The 19,905-nt window shown below is 42.9% G+C and overlaps 1 protein-coding gene across 1 annotated transcript in view; it reads left to right on the top strand.

Annotated features, from left to right (window-relative positions):
• Positions 1–19,905, top strand: part of LOC124549810 (glycine-rich RNA-binding protein 10-like) — an 80,468-nt gene that overhangs the window by 56,955 nt on the left and 3,608 nt on the right. The window contains exon 2 of the mRNA XM_047125269.1: positions 2,198–2,350. Coding sequence (XP_046981225.1) covers positions 2,198–2,350 — 153 coding nt within the window. The remainder of the gene's footprint in view (positions 1–2,197; positions 2,351–19,905) is intronic.

The raw sequence follows: 19,905 nt of genomic DNA, 5'->3' as shown, positions 1-19,905 counted from the left end.
GAGCTGGTCAGACAGTGAGCTAGGGCAGCCAGTGACTCAGATCAGGTGATGAGGTGGTCCAGCCAGTGAGCTGTTGAGAGGGAAATGACTTCTGAATGGCTTCATGATCCACTCTACTCAAGCAGTGGCTGAAGATCACTGCTCATGAAGCTCACATCATAGCTGATATCACATTCCAACTGTGATGCTCTTTCAAAGAATGAGAAGTAACAACTCTCTCTAACATTTATTGGATTCATATAAATTTGAGATTTTCTATTCAAATCTTTTCTAACTGTTTACAATGTTCCACAGTAGTGGAGGGGAAGCTGAGACAAAAAATATAACATAGCACATTTATGGTCTATCAAGTCGGGAAATTGCTTCAAATTGGCCTATAAAAACTACCTAAGCTAGAGCTCGTCGGTGTCACATGAGATTTTCAGTATTCATTCACTCTTTTTGTGCAAGCTATTAGTTCTAGAGAAAAAAATGAATAGTATCTTTTTTGTAGGAAATGTAATTTAGTTTAATTTCATACTGGGATATGTTTTGGCTAGAGGTCGCGTTTTCCGAGTGATTCAAGAAAATCGTACAAACCTAACACTCATCACCCTCCCCCCACTCAGGACATCTAGTATGTCATTCATAGCATTTCCTCCTACCATTGTAAAAAATGTGGAACTGCAAATTATTTCTCATACCTTTTTTGGTTTTCATTTTTTGAGCAATTAAGCAGAGGGATTAGTCATCTATTTTGTTAATATTATTAATTACTAACAGTTTGCGCAAAAAGAGCAAGAGAATATTGAAAACCTCACGTGACGCACATACATTGTAGCTTAGGTAGTTTTTGTAGGCTAGTTTGAGGTAGTTTCTTGACTTAATAGACCATAAGTGTCTTATGTCAAATCGTTCATGTTGACTTCCTCGACATCATTGTTGCAAACAGTTGCCATTTGCACCCCACATCAAGTGGGAAAGTATTTTCTGCGTTAATGTAGTGCTCTGAAGAACAGATCTTTCTTCCTTTTCTATGCTTTTCACGGTTGAGAATAGCTGCACACATCAGCAAGATTTGGAAGACCATACAGGCATATTGTCAATAGCTCGTTTTTTTTGCGGCTTCAGAAATGTTTCCTCCGGTGTGGAACATGGGTCTCTGTTGCAGCAACCGCGCGACTGCTACGGTCGCAGATTCGAATCCTGCCTCGGGTATGGATGTGTGTGATGTCCTTAGGTTAGTTAGGTTTAAGTAGTTCTAAGTTCTAGGGGACTGATGACCACAGATGTTAAGTCCCATAGTGCTCAGAGCCATTTGAACCATTTCTGTTGCAGCAGCCTCTCGCAGAATCTTCGTCATGCTCACTACTGTCACCAGACACTTTGAATTAGGTGAGCCACTGCTCCTTTTTCCAAATCACTGATCGCTCACTCCTTGGAAGGATCTGGCTTGTTGAAGCAGTTCAGGAGCGCATCGCTCATATCTACGAGGCCTGTTCAGAAAGTAAGCTCCGATTGATTGCCAAATTGAAACCACAGTGAACATCAAAAATGTTTTACTTGTAACAATTAGCTACACCTTTCAGCTACTTCTCTACGTAGTCGCCGTTCTGACTTAGACTTTAGTCATAGCGTTGTACCAACTTTTCAATAGCCTCATCATAGAAGGCAGCCGCCAGTGCTTTCCGCCAATTCTCCACGCTGGCCTACACCTCGTTGTCTGTGTCAAAATGTTGTCTTCAAAGACAGCGGTTCATGTGACCAGAGATGAAACTCAGGGGGAGACAATTGCGGACTGTATTGTGGGTAATCTCACATTTCCATTTGAAAACGATGCAGGAGCATCTTCATTGCCCCTGCAGAATGCGGCTGAGAATTGTCTTGAAGAAGAAACAGCACGACAGTTATGTAATGTTAGCTGCATAGCTTCAGGCGAAATTTCTCACCAGGCCCTCGTACTTGGCGGCAGACACTATTTTCTAGACATCTTTACGCACTCACTGCGAGCTCAGGAATGAGAAGAGCGACGTGATGCTAACTGGGGTTATACTAGAGACACTACCCAACACATCTGTGAAAAGCTTTATCGGATTTTCAAAGTCGTTTCCATTTCGCGACCGATCGGAGCTTACTTTCTGAACGCCCCTCGTACAACTCTGTAGGGCGTTACTGCAGATGCCAGCGCTAACTTGATGCACATGTGTGATTGTTGCAGGTGTTGTGGGCTGGTGTGCTGGTGGCACTGCTGGTGGCAGAGCTCGTGCTGAGCGCACCACAGTACAGTGGGGACCCAGGCGAGGGCCGCACATTTGGCCTGCTGCACAAGAAGAAGAAGAAAAAGCTTGGATGCCGTGGACGCTCCTTACAGGTGAGCCACGGTTGTGTATCGCTAACCAAAGACTCGCTCTTGCTCTGGCAAAATTCTGCCATTAGCATAAAAGCTTCTGTTTTCAGCCCCATGCAGTTGTACTTATATCAATGTTTCGAACAATTTTTTCCAAGGATCCTGACGAGAGAGGTTCTTAGAAAAATGTTTGGGACACGTCAAAGTATTAGATTAGTAGATGTAATACACATTTCAAGTGCGTATGTAGCTAGGGCTGTACATCAATAGTGCTACCTTAGCTTTTGTACCCTAAGGTTAGAGCCGCGCGGGGTAGCCGCCTGGGCTAGGGCGCCATGCAACGGTTTGCACGGCTCCCCCGTCGGAGGTTCGAGTCCTCCCTCGGGTATGGGTGTGCGCGTGTTGTCCTTAGCGTAAGTTATTTTAAGTTAGATTAAATAGTGTGTAAGCCTAGGGATCGATGACCTCAGCAATTTGGTCTCATAGGTACTTGCCACAAATTTCCAATTTCCTAAGGTTACAAGAAAGTATAGGTTTAGATCCCCATGTCTGAACAACAAATGTTCTTACACGCTGCCTGACAAAAATGTCAAGCATGGTTGGATATCAATGTGACATCGTACATGTAAAAGCCATTGGCAGGTGCGTAAATGATTACTGTTGCAGTTCTCCGTGACAGCTAAAACGGCTACCAGAGTGTATTAATGTTCTTCATATTCAGTATTGTTACCAGGCCTGTTAGGGTAGGATAAGCTGTCCTAAAATTGATACAGCCGAAACTGTCCAAAAAATGATACACCCAGTCTGTTCATAAGAAAATCATACCTATCACAAATATTGCTACAGTTAATTAGGAATACTTAGTCATAATTTGTTTTTCCGTTAGAAATTTCAGTTTTGAGTTACATTTTAACGAACAGCACTTTCAGACTGAAAATAAACATGCACACAGCTCTAGAATATTTCCCACACTTAAGCATGTATTGACTAATTACCCACCAAATTTGTGTTACATACACAGAAAATTGTTCTGTGTCTACCGAGTTATTCATTTTGTTACATTTATTACATGGAAATAATTTTAGGCAGTCAATATAATCCTTAAATATGAAACGCTCCATTCCAAAATACCGGGTGAACAAAAAGTCAGTATAAATTTGAAAACTCAATAAACCACGGAATCATGTGGATAGAGAAGTAAAAATTGACACACATTCTTGGAATGACATGGGGTTTTATTAGAACATAAAAAATACAAAGTTCACAAAATGACCGACAGATGGCGCTGGACAACAAAACTGCTACCGTGACGGGTGAGAGGTACACCGATATGTTAAAGAATCGCATCATCCCCAGCCTGACTGATAAACACCTGTTGGGACGTACGATGTTTATGCAGGATGGCGCTCCACCCCATATTGTTACATGCGTGAAAGATCTCTTGCGCGCGTCGTTTGGCGATGATCGCGTGCTCAGCCGCCACTTTCGTCATGCTTGACCTCCGAGGTCCCCAGTCCGTGCTATTATTGGCATTGGGGTTACCTAAAGTCGCAAGTGTATCGTGATCGACAGACATCTCTAGGGATGCTGAAAGACAACATCTGACGCCAATGCTTCACCATAACTCCGGACATGGTTTACAGTGCTGTTCACAACATTATTCCTCGACTACAGCTATTGTTGAGGAATGATGGTGGACATGTTGAGCATTTCCTGTAAAGAACATCATCTTTGCTTTGTCTTACTTTGTTATGCTAATTATTGCTGTTCTGATCAGATGAAGCGCCATCTGTCGGACATTTTTTGAACTTTTGTATTTTTTGTTTATAATAAAACCCCATGTCATTCCAAGCATGTGTGTCAATTTGTACCTCTCTATCTGCGTTATTCCGTGATTTATTCAGTTGCCGGCCGCTGTGGTCTCGCGGTTCTAGGCGCGCAGTCCGGAACCGTGCGACTGCTACGGTCGCAGGTTCGAATCCTGCCTTGGGCATGGATGTGTGTGATGTCCTTAGGTTAGTTAGGTTTAAGTAGTTCTAAGTTCTAGGGGACTGATAACCACAGCAGTTGAGTCCCATAGTGCTCAGAGCCATTTTATTCAGTTTTCAAATTTATACTGACTTTTTGATCACCCGGTATTATACTGTAGATTCCCAAAAGTGATACACTATCGCCTACAACCCAACCACCAACCACACAGCGGCGTACCGCGGGTTACCACTCTTTCCATATGCCAACAACACAACTGCCGGAAACCACACTCCCAGCACTAAACTCATTGCAGAAACAGAAAAGCCTCCAAACAAAAAAGGAGCAGACCGAAAGCAGGAGAGGCAGAAAGCTATGCCTGTGAGCGAAACTGTTACAAGTGTACAAAAAAGAGAGGAAACTGAGCAGGCAAATCTGTTTCCAGCACCTCTTTGAAGAGTTACAACAGCAAGGATGATGTCGATTCCTTTGGATAGTCCACGTTAGATCCTATTGTAATGACTTATTTAGCGCATGTGGGTGGAGGAGATTATATCTCCGCTAAATTTTGAGGAGGAAAGAGGAATTCATAGAGCTACAGATATGTCCGCACGTTACAAAAAACACTGGACTATGACCTAGGAGCTATGTCTCTTACTTCTGAGCACAAGGACAAAACAGTTTTCCAGACAAATGAAAAGATATTTCTGTTATTAATAAGAGAAATGTGATAGGGAAACCAGTAATTCGTCATGCTGCCACTGGAGTGGGAAATATCAAACGAGAAATCTGCTCTGTGTTTAAATGTCCTTGTGATCTTCATGAAAAATATAAGGTAGTGATTATCTTTAGTGTATCCCATATTGTTGTATTAGTTTCAACATATTAAGAATAACTGTAAACAGTTCCTACCCTTGCTGATGGACTTTATAATATTAAAAATAGGAAAAACGGAGTAAAGAAATTTCTGCAGTTCTCTCTGACGTACATTTCATGCCGTAAATATCCTAGAAATACCCCCGCAGAAAAACCCTAGTTATATATATATATATCGTTTTTTTGTGTTCTCTAACTCATTTTCTGTCTTCAGTGTACATAACAATATCACATGTGTATCATATTTTGAACGAGCTGTATCATATTTTAAAGTATTAAATACAGTGTCAACTTAAATCAGCTTAAACTCTCTAATAATTACTATTTTTCCTAATTATTCATCGTTTTCCTTCAAAAGACAGATTAATTTTTCAATTTTGTATCGTATTTAGGTCACCTTATCCTGTATAAGGAGCATGAACACCATCAGATGTCGAGGGATCACTGTGAATAACACAGAGATGCTGTGTCCAAGTGTCAGACTGTGTAATCAGCACCTCACAGAGTTTGAAAGAGGCCTCATTGTGAGTCCGTTTTGCCAGCTGACCAAATCGTGCAGTAACCAGATTTGTGGGGCATTCGGATGTGACAAGGCCTGATGTTGGACTGCTTGGGAACAGAGGACAGACGTACACGTTGCCAAGGATCCGGTCGACCACGTCTGATCTCCGCAACGGAGCATCATTGTACTGAGAACCAAGCACGTTGTAAGCCTTTACATCAGCACCTGGCGTTCGAAAACGAATAATAGACTCCGTGCACCATTGATGGGAGACTAGCAACAGCCACAGTACGGAATTACCGTTCGAAGCGTAGCCTGCAGTTTACACAACAACACAAACCTCTGCCCTTGGAATGGTGTCGTGACTGGGAAGCACGGACAGCTGGTGAATAGCTTCACGTTGTCTTTAGCGATGAATCACAGTTTTACACTACCCCAGATCATCATCGTCGGCTTGGGAGAGGTCCCGTTCTTCCAGTGTTTTGGAGAGGCACGGTGTTGTAACTCGTACCGTCGTGGTGTCATGGTGTTGGGAGCCATGAGGTGTGAGTTCGGGCCACGACTGGTAGTGACTGAGGGAATTCTGATGGCTCAACAGGGCGTCATGGTCCTGCGTCCTCATGTATTACTTTTCAAGCGACAGTATCATGGTGCCAGTTTTCAACAGGACACTGCTCGTCCGCACCATGAACTGTGTGTGATGCTGAGGTACTCCCGTCGCCACCAAATTCCCAAGTGTGTCTCAAATAGAGCACAGGTTATAACTGTTTGGACGGCAACTGTTTCCCGCACCAGTATCTAGAATATCAAGGATCAGATACGACAGTTGTGGGTCAGCTACACTCAGGAGAGGATACAACGGTTTGATGAAACAATTCTCAACCAAATCGGTGAATACATGCGTGCCAGGCGGATTGCAGCGTTATACTGATAAGCGGACTCATTCCGATAAGTTCTTTGTAAATTTTACTTGATTTTGTAATCACCGAAATATCGTCATATGCACATCAATCAGTGAAGTTTCATTTGGTTTCTTTCTCCGGGTTCTGTGTGCTTCACTTTTTTTGTGAGACAGTGTATGTTGAATTACCTGTTAACAATTTGTCTAGGCAACGCTGCACAACTAATCCTTTAGGTTAGCGACTTACGTGAGTATTTACGTAAATCACATTATGTGGTCCTATTTCATCCTCCACCCCCTCTCCAGCGTATGCCGTCTTTGCGACAGCAAGATCTGCGCTGAAGGGTGCATCCACAACTTGTCGACATCGTTGACATGTTTTCTGTCAGAATGCGTTACCGGAGAGAACCTGAACGTAACATGGTGGTAGACACCCACGGGAAGGTACCATAAGAGTTATATCCTATCAGTTACAGTGCTAGATGTTTTGTTCTGAAATGGAAACGATAGAGAAACACTGAATTTATTGTAGGCATCAGAAATTATGTTATAGGTACCAGTCAACCAGTAAGACGCAATAGTCGAACTCCGTTGTTAACTATTCCAGAGGACTTTCGTTGTAGCTGAGATACCGAGGTCTGCATCGGAACGTTTAGTCGAGAAGCGATAAAACTCGGTTTACACAGTCGTGCTGCCACCCGGAATTCACAAGACACATACTGCCACAGACAATGAAAGAGCTCCTCAAAAAGAAATATTTTGATGACAACCATTAACCTTTTAATGACAAGACGTTCTCAAAAGTGTATATTTACAGAACATAGTTTTTCTGTAACTGCCATAAAGACTGTAGAAATAGTAAAGAAGTAATTTGGAACCTGCCAAGTTACAAAAGAATAAGTATGTAGAAAAGGTGATACGGTAGGAGAAAAACCATCTTAGCAAGAGACCAGTCTCGAAGGATAGACGAGTGGTGGGTCTGTGGGGGAAGGTGGAAAGTTAAAAATCGTATCCACAAAGTGGATTGCCCATAACACCAAAAGAGAAAAGTCTAACACTGAGGAAAACGAATGCGCTAACATCAGAGATCCAGGCTTCGGCTCTAGTATTCGAGACTTTTCGACGCTTGTTGTTGTAATTTCAAACGACGATACTGAATCCTTCACCGGCTAACTGTAAGGTTCCGCCGGAAATAGCGTATGTAAACACACGGATCGAAGTCGCTCATCAGCTCTATCTAGAGCACAAGTTGAACGACATGAGAAAGTAGACGACATGTTGCCGATGACGTCATGGTCCTCAATTTTTCGTCACCAAGATCTACACTGGCCGACAACCTATCATCAATAACGACCATGGCGAAATGTACGTCAGTGTACTATGGTTACGGATTGCAGAAGCCACTCTGCATAAGCAGTATCGGTAAAGATAACAAGAGCAAAAAAGTAGATTAATCAAATTTCGTGAATACATTTTTCTAGGTAACATATTTAAGTGATTAACATTGCAAGATCATAGGTTAAAGAAAGCGCGAGATAGTCCATTGCAAATGTGAAATGCTGGTACATTAATAACCGATGCAACCGCCAGAATATTGAATACAAGCCTGCAAACGTGCATGCGTTGTGTTGGACAGGTGTCGAGTGTCAGTTTTGCAATTGGTCGGGCAATACGGCGGCGGATAATGCTGTTTGTGGATGACGCTGTAGTTATCCGATGATGTCCCATATGTGCCTGATTGGAGACATATATGGTGACTAAGCAGGCCAAGGCAACATGTCGATATTCTGTAGAGCACGTTGGGTTACAATAGTGATCTGTGGGCGAGCGTTATCCTGTTGGAAAACACCTCCTGGAATGCTGTTCATGAATGGCCACACAACAAGTCAAATCACCAGACTGACGTAGAAATTTGCCGTCAGGTTGCGTGGGATAACCACGAGAGTGCTCCTGCTGTCATACAAATTGCACCCCAGACCATAACTCCAGGTGTAGGTTCAGTGTGTCAAGCAGGCAGACAGATTGGTTGCAGGTCCTAAAATGGCCTCTTTCTAAGCGACACACTTTTTCATTGGCATCGAGGTAGAACCAGCTTTCATCTGAAAACGCAACAGGCCTCAACCCTGTTCTCCAATGAGCTCTCGCTTGACACCACTGAAGTCGAAAATGGCGGTTGTTTGGGGTCAGTGGAAAGCATATTACAGGGCGTCTGGCTTGGAGCTGTCCTTGAAGTAACCGTTTGTAACAGTTCGTTGTGTCACTATGGTGCCAATTGCTACTCAAATTGCTGCTGCAGATGTAGTGCGATGCCCCTCAGCTATACGCCGAATACGATGGTCTTCCCTCTCGGCAGCGTCACGTGGCCGTCCAGAGCCCGGTCTTCTTGCGACCGTACATTCTCGTCAGCACCGCTGCCAGCAATCATGTACAGTGGCTACGTTCCTGCCAAGTCTTTCTGCAGTATCGCAGAAGGAACATCCAGCTTCTTGTAGCCCTATTACACGACCTCGTTCAAACTCAGTGAGGTGTTGATAATGGTCTCTCTGTCGCCTTAAAGGGATTCTTGGCGACATCAGCTCACCACATCCAATCTCAAAGGTATCTAACTCCCACGACCGTACAGCATGTGTTTAAACCAAACCTGATTTTCATCGTTATAGTGCCCGTATTAGCGCCAGTCTTATGTGATTGGCGCGAAATTTTAATAGACATCGTCTTTCAGATGTAGAAACACACCTACCAACTATCGTTTATGTCGCACAACCCTTTTTTGGTGTTGTAAACTTTTTTGCGTCAAGGTATACGATGATTTTTGTAGCTGTAACTTACCTTGAGTCGCCAGTTGTCTCGGGAATTGTGTGTCATGTCGGTGACGAAGTCTCTGATAGCTGGACAGAAAAGTAAACACGTGGAACAGCACTGACATTTCTGCAGCAACACTTTGGTGACGGCGATCAGCTCTCGCATTTGATCATCACAGACTGTTCACTTAGCGTTGGCAAATAAGCAGAAGTCGTGAACTGCTCATCTTACTCCGGAAAAAAAGAAGAAGTCAATCGTGTCGTCGTATTGAATATTCATGCAAGAACTGCTTCAGGCAGAGCACGTTGTTGCGGATCGATGTGGGTTACAGGGCACAGAAGAGTCTTGGCTTCTTACTCAGAGATGCAGCAGTAAGCACTGAACGTTATTATAAAATCTGTAGGCTTTGCGAAGGGTCATTCATATGACTAATGCACAGCGTAAGTATTGTGCTGACCCACAACACTCTTGTCCACATCGCTTGTATTTTTTTATACCAGGAGAAATTCCTCCTATTCGTTCAAGTTACTCATAGTGATAAGGAGGTTCCTATGGATGTCACTCTTGTTTCCAGTCCCAGGTGAATGACTTCTCTGGCACAACGAAACATATGTTGGTCCTTTGATAAGTGCTTTATTCTTCTAATGGACACGTTCACAAACACGCTAACTTCTCTAACTGCATGGATAACTCTTTCCTCCAACTATTGTTTCTTCCTGTCTATGTTCCTGGGAACACTTTCTGCATAATCATCGAATACTGACGGACACTGTGGTGATCAAAGAAATCTACCTGTATTTATTTTCTGGCATATAATCGAGGTGCCAGCAGTAGAGACCCATATTTATAAGTCTGTTCGATGTACTCACCTCACGTAATGTAGTTCTGTCAAGCGTTGCCGGTCCACGGCTTCAGTTGAGGCCTGAAATGATATTGAGGTTTGAAAAACAAACAAAATGTTAGATAATTTTTGCTTACTATCAGCACTCAGAACAAATAGAAATATATATCGAATGCATTCGAATATGTCCATCATTAGTGCTGCTATAATACCGTTGGTCGAACACTAATGGCACCTCAAACTGTCAAATCAATCACCCCCCCCCCCCTCCCCCTCACCCCATGGCTCCTGTCACTGCCAAATTTGCCCATAGCGCCCCACGTTAAATAGAGGCCGTTTATTTTATAATGGTTGCTTCTCTTGTCACTGTTATACTGCCAATCAAGCCATTCATCAAGGTTAGAAAGGGATTTAGGTTCGGATGATGTTTTATACTATTTCAATTTATTCTAAAGGCCAAGACTAAGCAAGATTCAGTAAATCAGAATAGAATTTGGGAATCATCACGGACTGGCGGTTCTGTTCGCTTACAAATCATGTTTATGACATACTGATTTAATTAGGCTCACACTGCGTTGGAAGGGCTGAAACGTTAAAAACATCTCCATAAAAAGCCAAAACAAAATCTGAACAGTATTTGGTTACTATGTATGTCAAATAATTCCATTTAATTAGTAGAGTACAAATCTGAAGGATTTCGTCAAGGGAAAGTATTGTGAAACTTATGCACTTTCATCGATGTTTTAACTAGTTAATATTAATTAACTCATCAATTTCAAGAAAAACCAGTTTTCTGAACTTAAGTATTTTGGCCATGTCCTCTGACTGACGTACCTCAGTATCCCCAAAACGTTTTTAAAGAAAGAAAAAGAAAACCTGAGATGTGCTCAGTACGAGGCTTGGTGGGTTTAGTCCACGGAAGCCGTCCGCCACAAAAACCTGTTATTTACCTGCTAATGAGAGCTGGTTCTGATTTTGAATAAGTGTTATTAATTACGGGCGTAATTTCCAAAAATAAAGGAGGAGATTAGGGCTAAACTTTCCAAAAAGACAGCCAAAATCCAAAACACAAATCACAATACAGCCAAACAAAGCAATAATGTGACCCACACTTTCTTGTGAAATGCCGATTGTAAAACTGCTAATGTAAAAAGAGTCGGAGCGTTTCACACAATTTTATCTTCTAGCCGAGATAGTCTGCTATGTATGTCACAGGCAAACCAACTTTTATGACATGAAAATTTGAATAATGACGAACAAACAGCTTTATGTCTAATGGAATCGGTTAACTACAGATTGAGTGCTTACATTCGAACTTAAACTCACAAAAAGAGCGGAGAATTCGATAGAGTTACCTCACAAAACGAATGGGTGGAACATGTAAAGCGTATCGTTGTGGATATTAGATGTAACTGTTGTTAATGTATGAAGAGAGAGGGTTAGGTTAATGAGGAAAATTAATGACATAATGATATAAGTTCAAAAGCTGACTATTCAAAATACATCTTAAACTAACGATTATTAACTGAAGCTCTCACCCCATCTCACTACAGTCAGATTTGATTTAATAATGTGAAGTCTTTCAAAAGAAGTGCAGCGAACATAGGCTGACCATACCTGCTACCAACAATAAATCTGACACTGTTCGTGAACCCACAAACCACAGGAAGTTGATGAAAGGGTAGATAGAAGGGGAAAGATTGTCCAAAAATAAAAAATAACATCAAAATTGACTTTATCGAACGTAGGTGGAAAGAACAGCGAAGAACAACGTCACCACCCCCACTCCTCCAATTTATATGCTTGCATAGCTGTAGTCTACTCTTCACAGCTATGTTTACTATCCTAGAGGTAGGTAAATACTAATACTGTGAGATGACAAAAGTCACGAGATGGCGATTGTTGTTGTTGTTGTGGTCTTCAGTCCTGAGACTGGTTTGATGCAGCTCTCCATGCTACTCTATCCTGTGCAAGGTTCTTCATCTCCCAGTACCTACTGCAACCTACATCCCTCTGAATCTGCTTAGTGTATTCATCTCTTGGCCTCCCTCTACGATTTTTACCCTCCACGCTGCCCTCCAATACTAAATTGGTGATCCCTTGATGCCTCAGAACATGTCCTACCAACCGATCCCTTCTTCTCGTCAAGTTGTGCCACAAACTTCTCTTCTCCCCAATCCTATTCAATACTTCCTCATTAGTTATGTGATCTACCCATCTAATCTTCAGGATTCTTCTGTAGCACCACATTTCGAAAGCTTCAATTCTCTTCTTGTCCAAACTATTTATCGTCCATGTTTCACTTCCATACATGGCTACACTCCATACAAATACTTTCAGAAAAGACTTCCTGACACTTAAATGTATACTCGATGTTAACAAATTTCTCTTCTTCAGAAACGCTTTCCTTGCCATTGCCAGTCTACATTTTATATCCTCTCTACTTCGACCATCATCAGTTATTTTGCTCCCCAAATAGCGAAACTCCTTTAGTACTTTAAGTGTCTCATTTCCTAATCTAATTCCCTCAGCATCACCCGACTTAATTCTACCACATTCCATTATCCTCGTTTTGCTTTTGTTGATGTTCATCTTATATACTCCTCTCAAGACACTGTCCATTCCATTCAACTGCTCTTCCAATTCCTTTGCTATCTCTGACAGAATTACAATGTAATCGGCGAACCTCAAAGTTTTTATTTCTTCTCCATGGATTTTAATACCTACTCCGAATTTTTCATTTGTTTCCTTTACTGCTTGCTCAATATACAGATTGAATAACATCGGGGAGAGGCTACAACCCTGTCTTACACCCTTCCCAACCACTGCTTCCCTTTCGTGCCCCTCGACTCTTATAACTGCTATCTGGTTTCTGTAGAAATTGTAAATAGCCTTTCGCTCCCTGCATTTTACCCCTGCCACCTTTAGAATTTGAAAGAGTATTCCAGTCAACATTGTCAAAAGCTTTCTCTAAGTCTACAAATGCTAGAAACGTAGGTTTGCCTTTCCTTAATCTTTCTTCTAAGATAAGTCGTAAGGTCAGTATTGCCTCACGTGTTCCAGTATTTGTACGAAATCCAAACTGATCTTCCCCGAGGTCGGCTAGTACTAGTTTTTCCATTCGTCTGTAAAGAATTCGTGTTAGTATTTTGCAGCTGTGGCTTATTAAACTGATAGTTCGGTAATTTTCACATCTGTCAACACCTGCTTTCTTTGGGATTGGAATTATTATATTCTTCTTGAAGTCTGAGGGTATTTCGCGTGTTTCATACATGATGGCGATATGCACATATAAAGGTGGCGGTGGTATCGCATACACAAGGTACAAAGTGGCAGTGCAGTGGTGGAGCTGTCATTTGTACTTAGTTCATTAACGTGAAAAGATTTCCGACGTGATTATGGCCGGTTGATGGAAACTAACAGATTTTGAATGTGGGCTGTTTTGAACGTGGAATGGTAAAGAATGGTTCAGATGGCTCTAAGCACTATAGGACTTAACGTCTGAGGTCATCGGTCCCCTAGACTTGGAACTACTTGAACCTAACTAACCTAAGGATATCACATACATCCATGCCCGAGGCAGGATTCGAACCTGCGACCGTAGCAGCAGCGCGGTTGCGGACTGAAGTGCCTAGAACCGCTCTGACACTACGGCCGGAGTGGAATGGTAGTTAGAGCTAGATGTATGGGACATTCCATCTGAAAAATTGTTAGGAATTCAGTATTCCGAGATCCACAGCGTCAAACGTGTTCCGAGCATACCAAATTTTAAGCATAACCTCTCACCACGGACAACGCAGTGGCCGACGGCGTTCACTTAACGATCAAGAGCAGGAGCATATGTGTAGAGTTGTCAGTGCCAATGGACAAGCAAAACTGCGTGAAATAATCGCCAAAGTCGACGTGGGACATACACCGAGCGTATCCGTTAGGACAGTGCGGCGAAATTTGGCGTTGTGGGCTATGGCAGTAGACGACCGACGCGAGTGCCTTTGCCAACAGCACGACATCGTCTGCAGCGCCTCTCCTGGGCTCGTATCCATATCTGTTGTACCCTAGACGACTGGAAAACTGTGGTCTGATCAGATAAGTCCCGATTGCAGTTGGTAAGACCTGATAGTAGAGTTCAAGTATGGTGCAGACCTAATGAAGCCATTGACCCAAGGGGTCAACAAAGCACTGTGTAAGCTGATGGTGACTCTATAAAGGTGTGGGCTGTTTTTACGCGAATGCAGTGGGTCCTCTGGTTTGTTCGGCTACTTGGAAACCATTTGCACCCATTTATAGGCGTCATGTTTCCAAAGGACGATGGAAGTTGTATGGGTGGCAATGCACCATGCCAGCGGCCCACGATTGTTCGCGAGTGATTTGAAGAACATACTTCACCATACGAGTGAAAGATTTGGTCACTCAGATCGCCCGACATCATTCCCATAGAACATTTGTGGGACATAATTGAGAGGTCAGGTCGTGTACAACTTCATGCACCGGCAACACTTTTGCAATTATGGAAGGCTGTAGAGGCAGCACGGCTCAATATTTCTGCAGGGGACTTCCAACGACTGGTTAAGTCCATGCCACGTTAAGCTTTTGCACTACGCTGGGCAAAAGGAGGTTCGCCACTATATTATTAGATATCCCATGACTTTTGTCACTTCAGTGTAGTGAACAATAGTTAATGGTGAGTGCACATTTCGATTTTATACAGTATAAATTACGAAGATGCCAACGTTACGAAAGTTTGTTACTGCCATCGTTACGAAAGTTTGTTACTATCATAATTCTTAACCCAGCTGCATGACATAGGTACGGTGTGTTCAAAAAAGCTCTCTGCAGTGCCGTATGATTGTCAGCCGCGCGTGCCGTATGCCGCAGTGAATATACCGATATGAAACTCAGTGAAATACAAGTTATTAATTTACTGAATATTAATTTTTACTTGCAAATTTTCACATTAAGTGTTGAAAGCGTCCCCCCTGTAGTTGAATACACAATTAAATTCGTCTAACCATGTTTCCAAACACAAGATGTAACATTTCTTCTGTAACAGAAGCTGTGAAAGTGGATATTGCAGTTTTCATTTCATCGGTGGATTTTGGACGGTTTTTATAGACAGTTACTTTCGCTGCACCCCAGAAGAAAAAGTCAGGTGGTGTTAGATCAGGCGATCGTGGAGGCCAAAGTCCCTGTGAAATTATGCGATCACCAAAAACATCAGCAAGCAGTGACATTGAAACGCGAGCTGTATGCGCGGTTGCATCATCTTGTTGAAAATAACCGTTCAGTATTTCACTTAACACAAGTTCTCCTATGAATGGGTACAGAATATCACTGCAGTATCGTTGTGCGTTTATTGTTTCTTTGAAAAAAGTGAGATCCACAATCCGATGTCTATAAATTGCAATCCAAACTCCTGTTTTCACAGAATGAAGTGGTTCATCACGAATACACAATGGATTTGCAGTACTCTAATTACGATAATTTTGCGAGTTCATGTACCCGGATAAGTGAAACCACGCCTCATCAGTGAAAAACGTTTCATTAAGAATATCCCTTCCATTTTGTTGAACGAAATTTTTGAACCATTGACAATTATGCAGTCTCTTGCCATGATCAGTATTTTTCAGTTCTTGCACGACTGTTACTTTCTGTGGGAAAAGTTCTAATTTTTTCCTTACAGTTGTGTGGGCCGTTCCGACGTCGATTTCCAGGGCGGGTTTTCTTACTGACTTTTTCGAACTCATGGATATTTTATCGGAAATATCGAGTAGTTTATCCTCAGACAAAACGCTAGGACGACCTCTTCTCGGTGCATCTTTCACTGAACCCGTACTTCGAAATTTGTTAATCAAATCTCGCACAGTATCGTTATGTGGGATTGTTGTTTCCGGGAAAACTGAATGAAAAGTTTGACGAACTGAAACTCTGTATTTACCGCCAGCTTTGAATACTTGTTCGACTAAAAACACACGTTCTTCAATGATTAGTGTAGTGGTTAATAAAAAAGAAAAAGAAAAAGAGAAGAAAATAAAAGAAAAGGTTGAATATGGTGGGAAGGAATGGTGAATAAAAGGGGGTTTTACAATCGTAAATGACCGTGAAAAAGGGAAAGAATTAAAAGCAAATCGGACTTCGTATTACAGAAAAGCTATCGGACTTCGTGATTCGGAAAAGCTATTGTTGGGATGGTCCTTGTGACGTTTTTGAGCAAAAGTTAAACCAATTTCCACTACAAAAATTATTGAAAAAGAACAGAGAATAACAAAATGTAACTGACAGGGGGAAATGGCGTAGATAAGAGTTCATCCTTTACCAGGTTAACATGTCTTCTTTCGTGCGGCGTCCAGGTCTTCAAAAATCTCCTTCATTTCTGCGTGAAAAATCTGCTCCGAAATCTTGCAATAAGTTTTATTGTCCAGGAATTTCTAATGTATCCAAAACCGCCTTGATATTAAATGCAATTTATTTTAGTTGCTTCTCTCCATCCTCCGAATTTCATAACAACTTCCACAATGTCTTCACATTAATAAGTTTTTTCGTCTTAATCAGATCACGTCTGCATTAAGCTTCCGCTCTCGAGAGACAATAAAGAAACGGATAGAAAAACAAAAAAGAGTTACAATTTTAGTATTTTCTCTGCCGTCGAGCGCTCATACCGCTGCGACGGTATAATTTTTATCTGAGGGAACGAGTGTAGCACGGCGAAATTCAAAGTCCCGCTACATTAGCATTTTAACAGTGACAAAAAACGAAACAAACGAACAAAGGAACTAAACTTAAACGTTCACCTCAACACGTTACGACACACACCAACGATACTACTGACGCTGGATGAGATAAACGGCCGGCCGAAGTGGCCGTGCGGTTAAAGGCGCTGCAGTCTGGAACCGCAAGACCGCTACGGTCGCAGGTTCGAATCCTGCCTCGGGCATGGATGTTTGTGATGTCCTTAGGTTAGTTAGGTTTAACTAGTTCTAAGTTCTAGGGGACTAATGACCTCAGCAGTTGAGTCCCATAGTGCTCAGAGCCATTTGAACCATTTTGAGATAAACGAAACAGTGGAATGTTGGGAGAGTCCACTTGAAGGGAAGTAGCCCAGGTAGGCGAACAACCATACGGCACGCGCGACTAACAATCAAACGGCACTGCGGAGAGACTTTTTGAACACTGCGTATATCTCAAAATCCTGGACAAATCCTTTTCGAACGATGCATGTAGCATGTATCTAAATTGCAACAGAAGTTATGTAAGAAAGAAAAAGTCAAATATTTTAAGAGAATGATAATAATAATGTATTGTAGGGGGGAGGGGACAGCAGGAGCAGTAAACAGTTATCCTCCCTCGTACCGAACCGCGCCTGCGTGTGATTGGGAATCACGTCGGAAGGCGGGTCGCGTTACAGGACAAATTGCAGAAGTGGGCAGACGTAGGAGAGAAATTTGTCGCCACTGAATTATGACCGATGCGGTGGGCGCTCTGCAGCAGAACAGTCACGCCAGCACGGTGCTACGGCAAGGCGACTAGTGGGAGACAATGTAACTGGACGCCAGCGATCGCTGGAGGTGGATTTTATGTCGGTCACCATACAAAAACTTGCATCTGGTGAGTTAACGCAGAGCTGCTAAGCTTTGGAAGTCACAAGCTGAAGCGGAGAAACAGCGGCAGCACGAGTTGCTAAAGTGGAGGCAGTACAGGCAGCAAGTAAGGTGCCGAAGTAGATCGGCAGAACAACCTAAAACAGGAACGAGACAGTCATAATGATCCTAGTCCATGCAGTCAAGAGAGAATTCTGACAGTGTAGTCCAAGGTAATAATGGATCCTTTATACTGGAACTGTTATGGCGCATGATGAAGAAGTTCGTGAACAGACAGAAAGTCCGGGACCTTAAAGCCTCTTTCCAGAGGTCATACATAGCTAGAGCCGGTGCGCGGCAGGGCACGTCTAGCGTACCCATCGCTAGCTCCTCGCGTAGAAGTGATTTGACGGCGCCGACTCCAAAATGGCTATGTCTTTGCCCCTGAGTCGATACCTGCCTTATAGAATACTCAAGCGGACGGACATATAATCATACAATAAAGGATCCTTCTTTCTATGTATTCGCAATACATTACATTTGTCTATGTTAAGGGTCAGTTGCCACTCTCTGCACCGAGTGCTTCTGATGAAGCTTTGCATAGAAATGTTGGACAGTGTCTCTAGCATGCCTGTCGATTGCGTCACGTCGCTCTTTTGAGTTCTGAGGCGCACAGTGAGCAGTCCACGTAACATAACTCTCATGAGTTTCCTTCTTCATCAGAAGTGTCGGCATCTCTCTGCAGGGACAATGAATAAGCTCCTGCAGCGATTTCGATGGGAAGTATTTGATCACCCATAATACAGCTCGTAATTGGGTCTCACTGAGTTTCATCTTTACGCACATGAACCGCTGGCAATGAAGACATAATTTATGCACAGACATTGAGCTGTAGACCAGCGTAGAGAATAGCCAGAAAGCACAAGCTGCTGCCTCCCTTGGCGAGGGTATTGGAAAGTTGGTACAACACTAAGAGAAATGCCTATGTCGGAACGTCGATTATGTAGGGAAGTAGCTGGAAGATGTAGCTAACTGTTGCAAATAAAACATTTTCGATTTTTGCAGTGGTTTCCATTTCGCGACCGATCGGACCTTACTTTCCGAATAGCCATCATAATCGTCCATACTCTCACCTGTTAACGTGTGCACTTTGCCTCGTGAAATATCATTTCATCACCAAGTACATATAACTCCGGATAATCTCATAAGTTATTTCGTGGGAGTAGTCGATTATCAACGAAGCCAAAGAACATTACTATACACCGATGAACAAAAATATTATGACCACCTGTTTAATAGCGTGTTGTTGCACTTTTCAAACACAATACAACAGAGATACTGCTTAGCATGGATTCTACAAGTCCATGACAGCATTCCAGAAGTATGTTCCACCAGATGTCTACGCGCAGGTTAAGCGGTTCCCACAAATTACGTAATGATGGTTTACGGGCAGGCAGCTGGCACCGCATACGTGTTCCAACCGGTTCGGATCAGGTACATTTGCTGGCCAATATTAGTTCGCTATAATGCCCCTCGAACCACTGTATCACGATTCTGACCTTTTAACACGGACAGTTATCCTGCTGGAAGATGTCATCGCAGAATGGGGAGGCTTCAAGTATCAAGCAATACAAGCGATCGGCAACAATGCTAACGTAGTTCACTGCTGCCATAATGCCTTCGACTACCACCGCAGATCCCATGGAAGCGCAACTCAGTGCACCCCATAGCATAATTCTGTTCTCAGCGGTCCGCATCTGTGGCGCGGTGCATGTTTCGCGAAGCCATTCGCCTGGATGACAACGTGTAAGGACCCAACCATCGACCTTACGTAATAAGAAATGCGATTCATTCGACGGGCGACACGGTTCTATTGATCCACTGTGAAAACTCAGTGAAGCTGTGCCCTCTGCAGTCATACCTGACGATATCGTCGGTTCAACACAGGAACACGCAGGGGTCGTGTGATGTGTAACTCCATGTTCAACAATGCCATTTGAACGGTGTGCTCCGGAACATCTTTCCCTGCACCAGCTTTGTACTGTGCCGTCAGATCTGCCACAGATCGCTGCCTACCCTGGATTACACAGTGGGAATCCTCCGATCTCTATGCTT

The sequence above is a fragment of the Schistocerca americana genome, chromosome 1, assembly GCF_021461395.2.
Source record: "Schistocerca americana isolate TAMUIC-IGC-003095 chromosome 1, iqSchAmer2.1, whole genome shotgun sequence".
Classification (NCBI taxonomy): Eukaryota; Metazoa; Arthropoda; class Insecta; order Orthoptera; family Acrididae; genus Schistocerca; species Schistocerca americana.
This window is presented reverse-complemented; position numbering and strand designations above follow the sequence as displayed.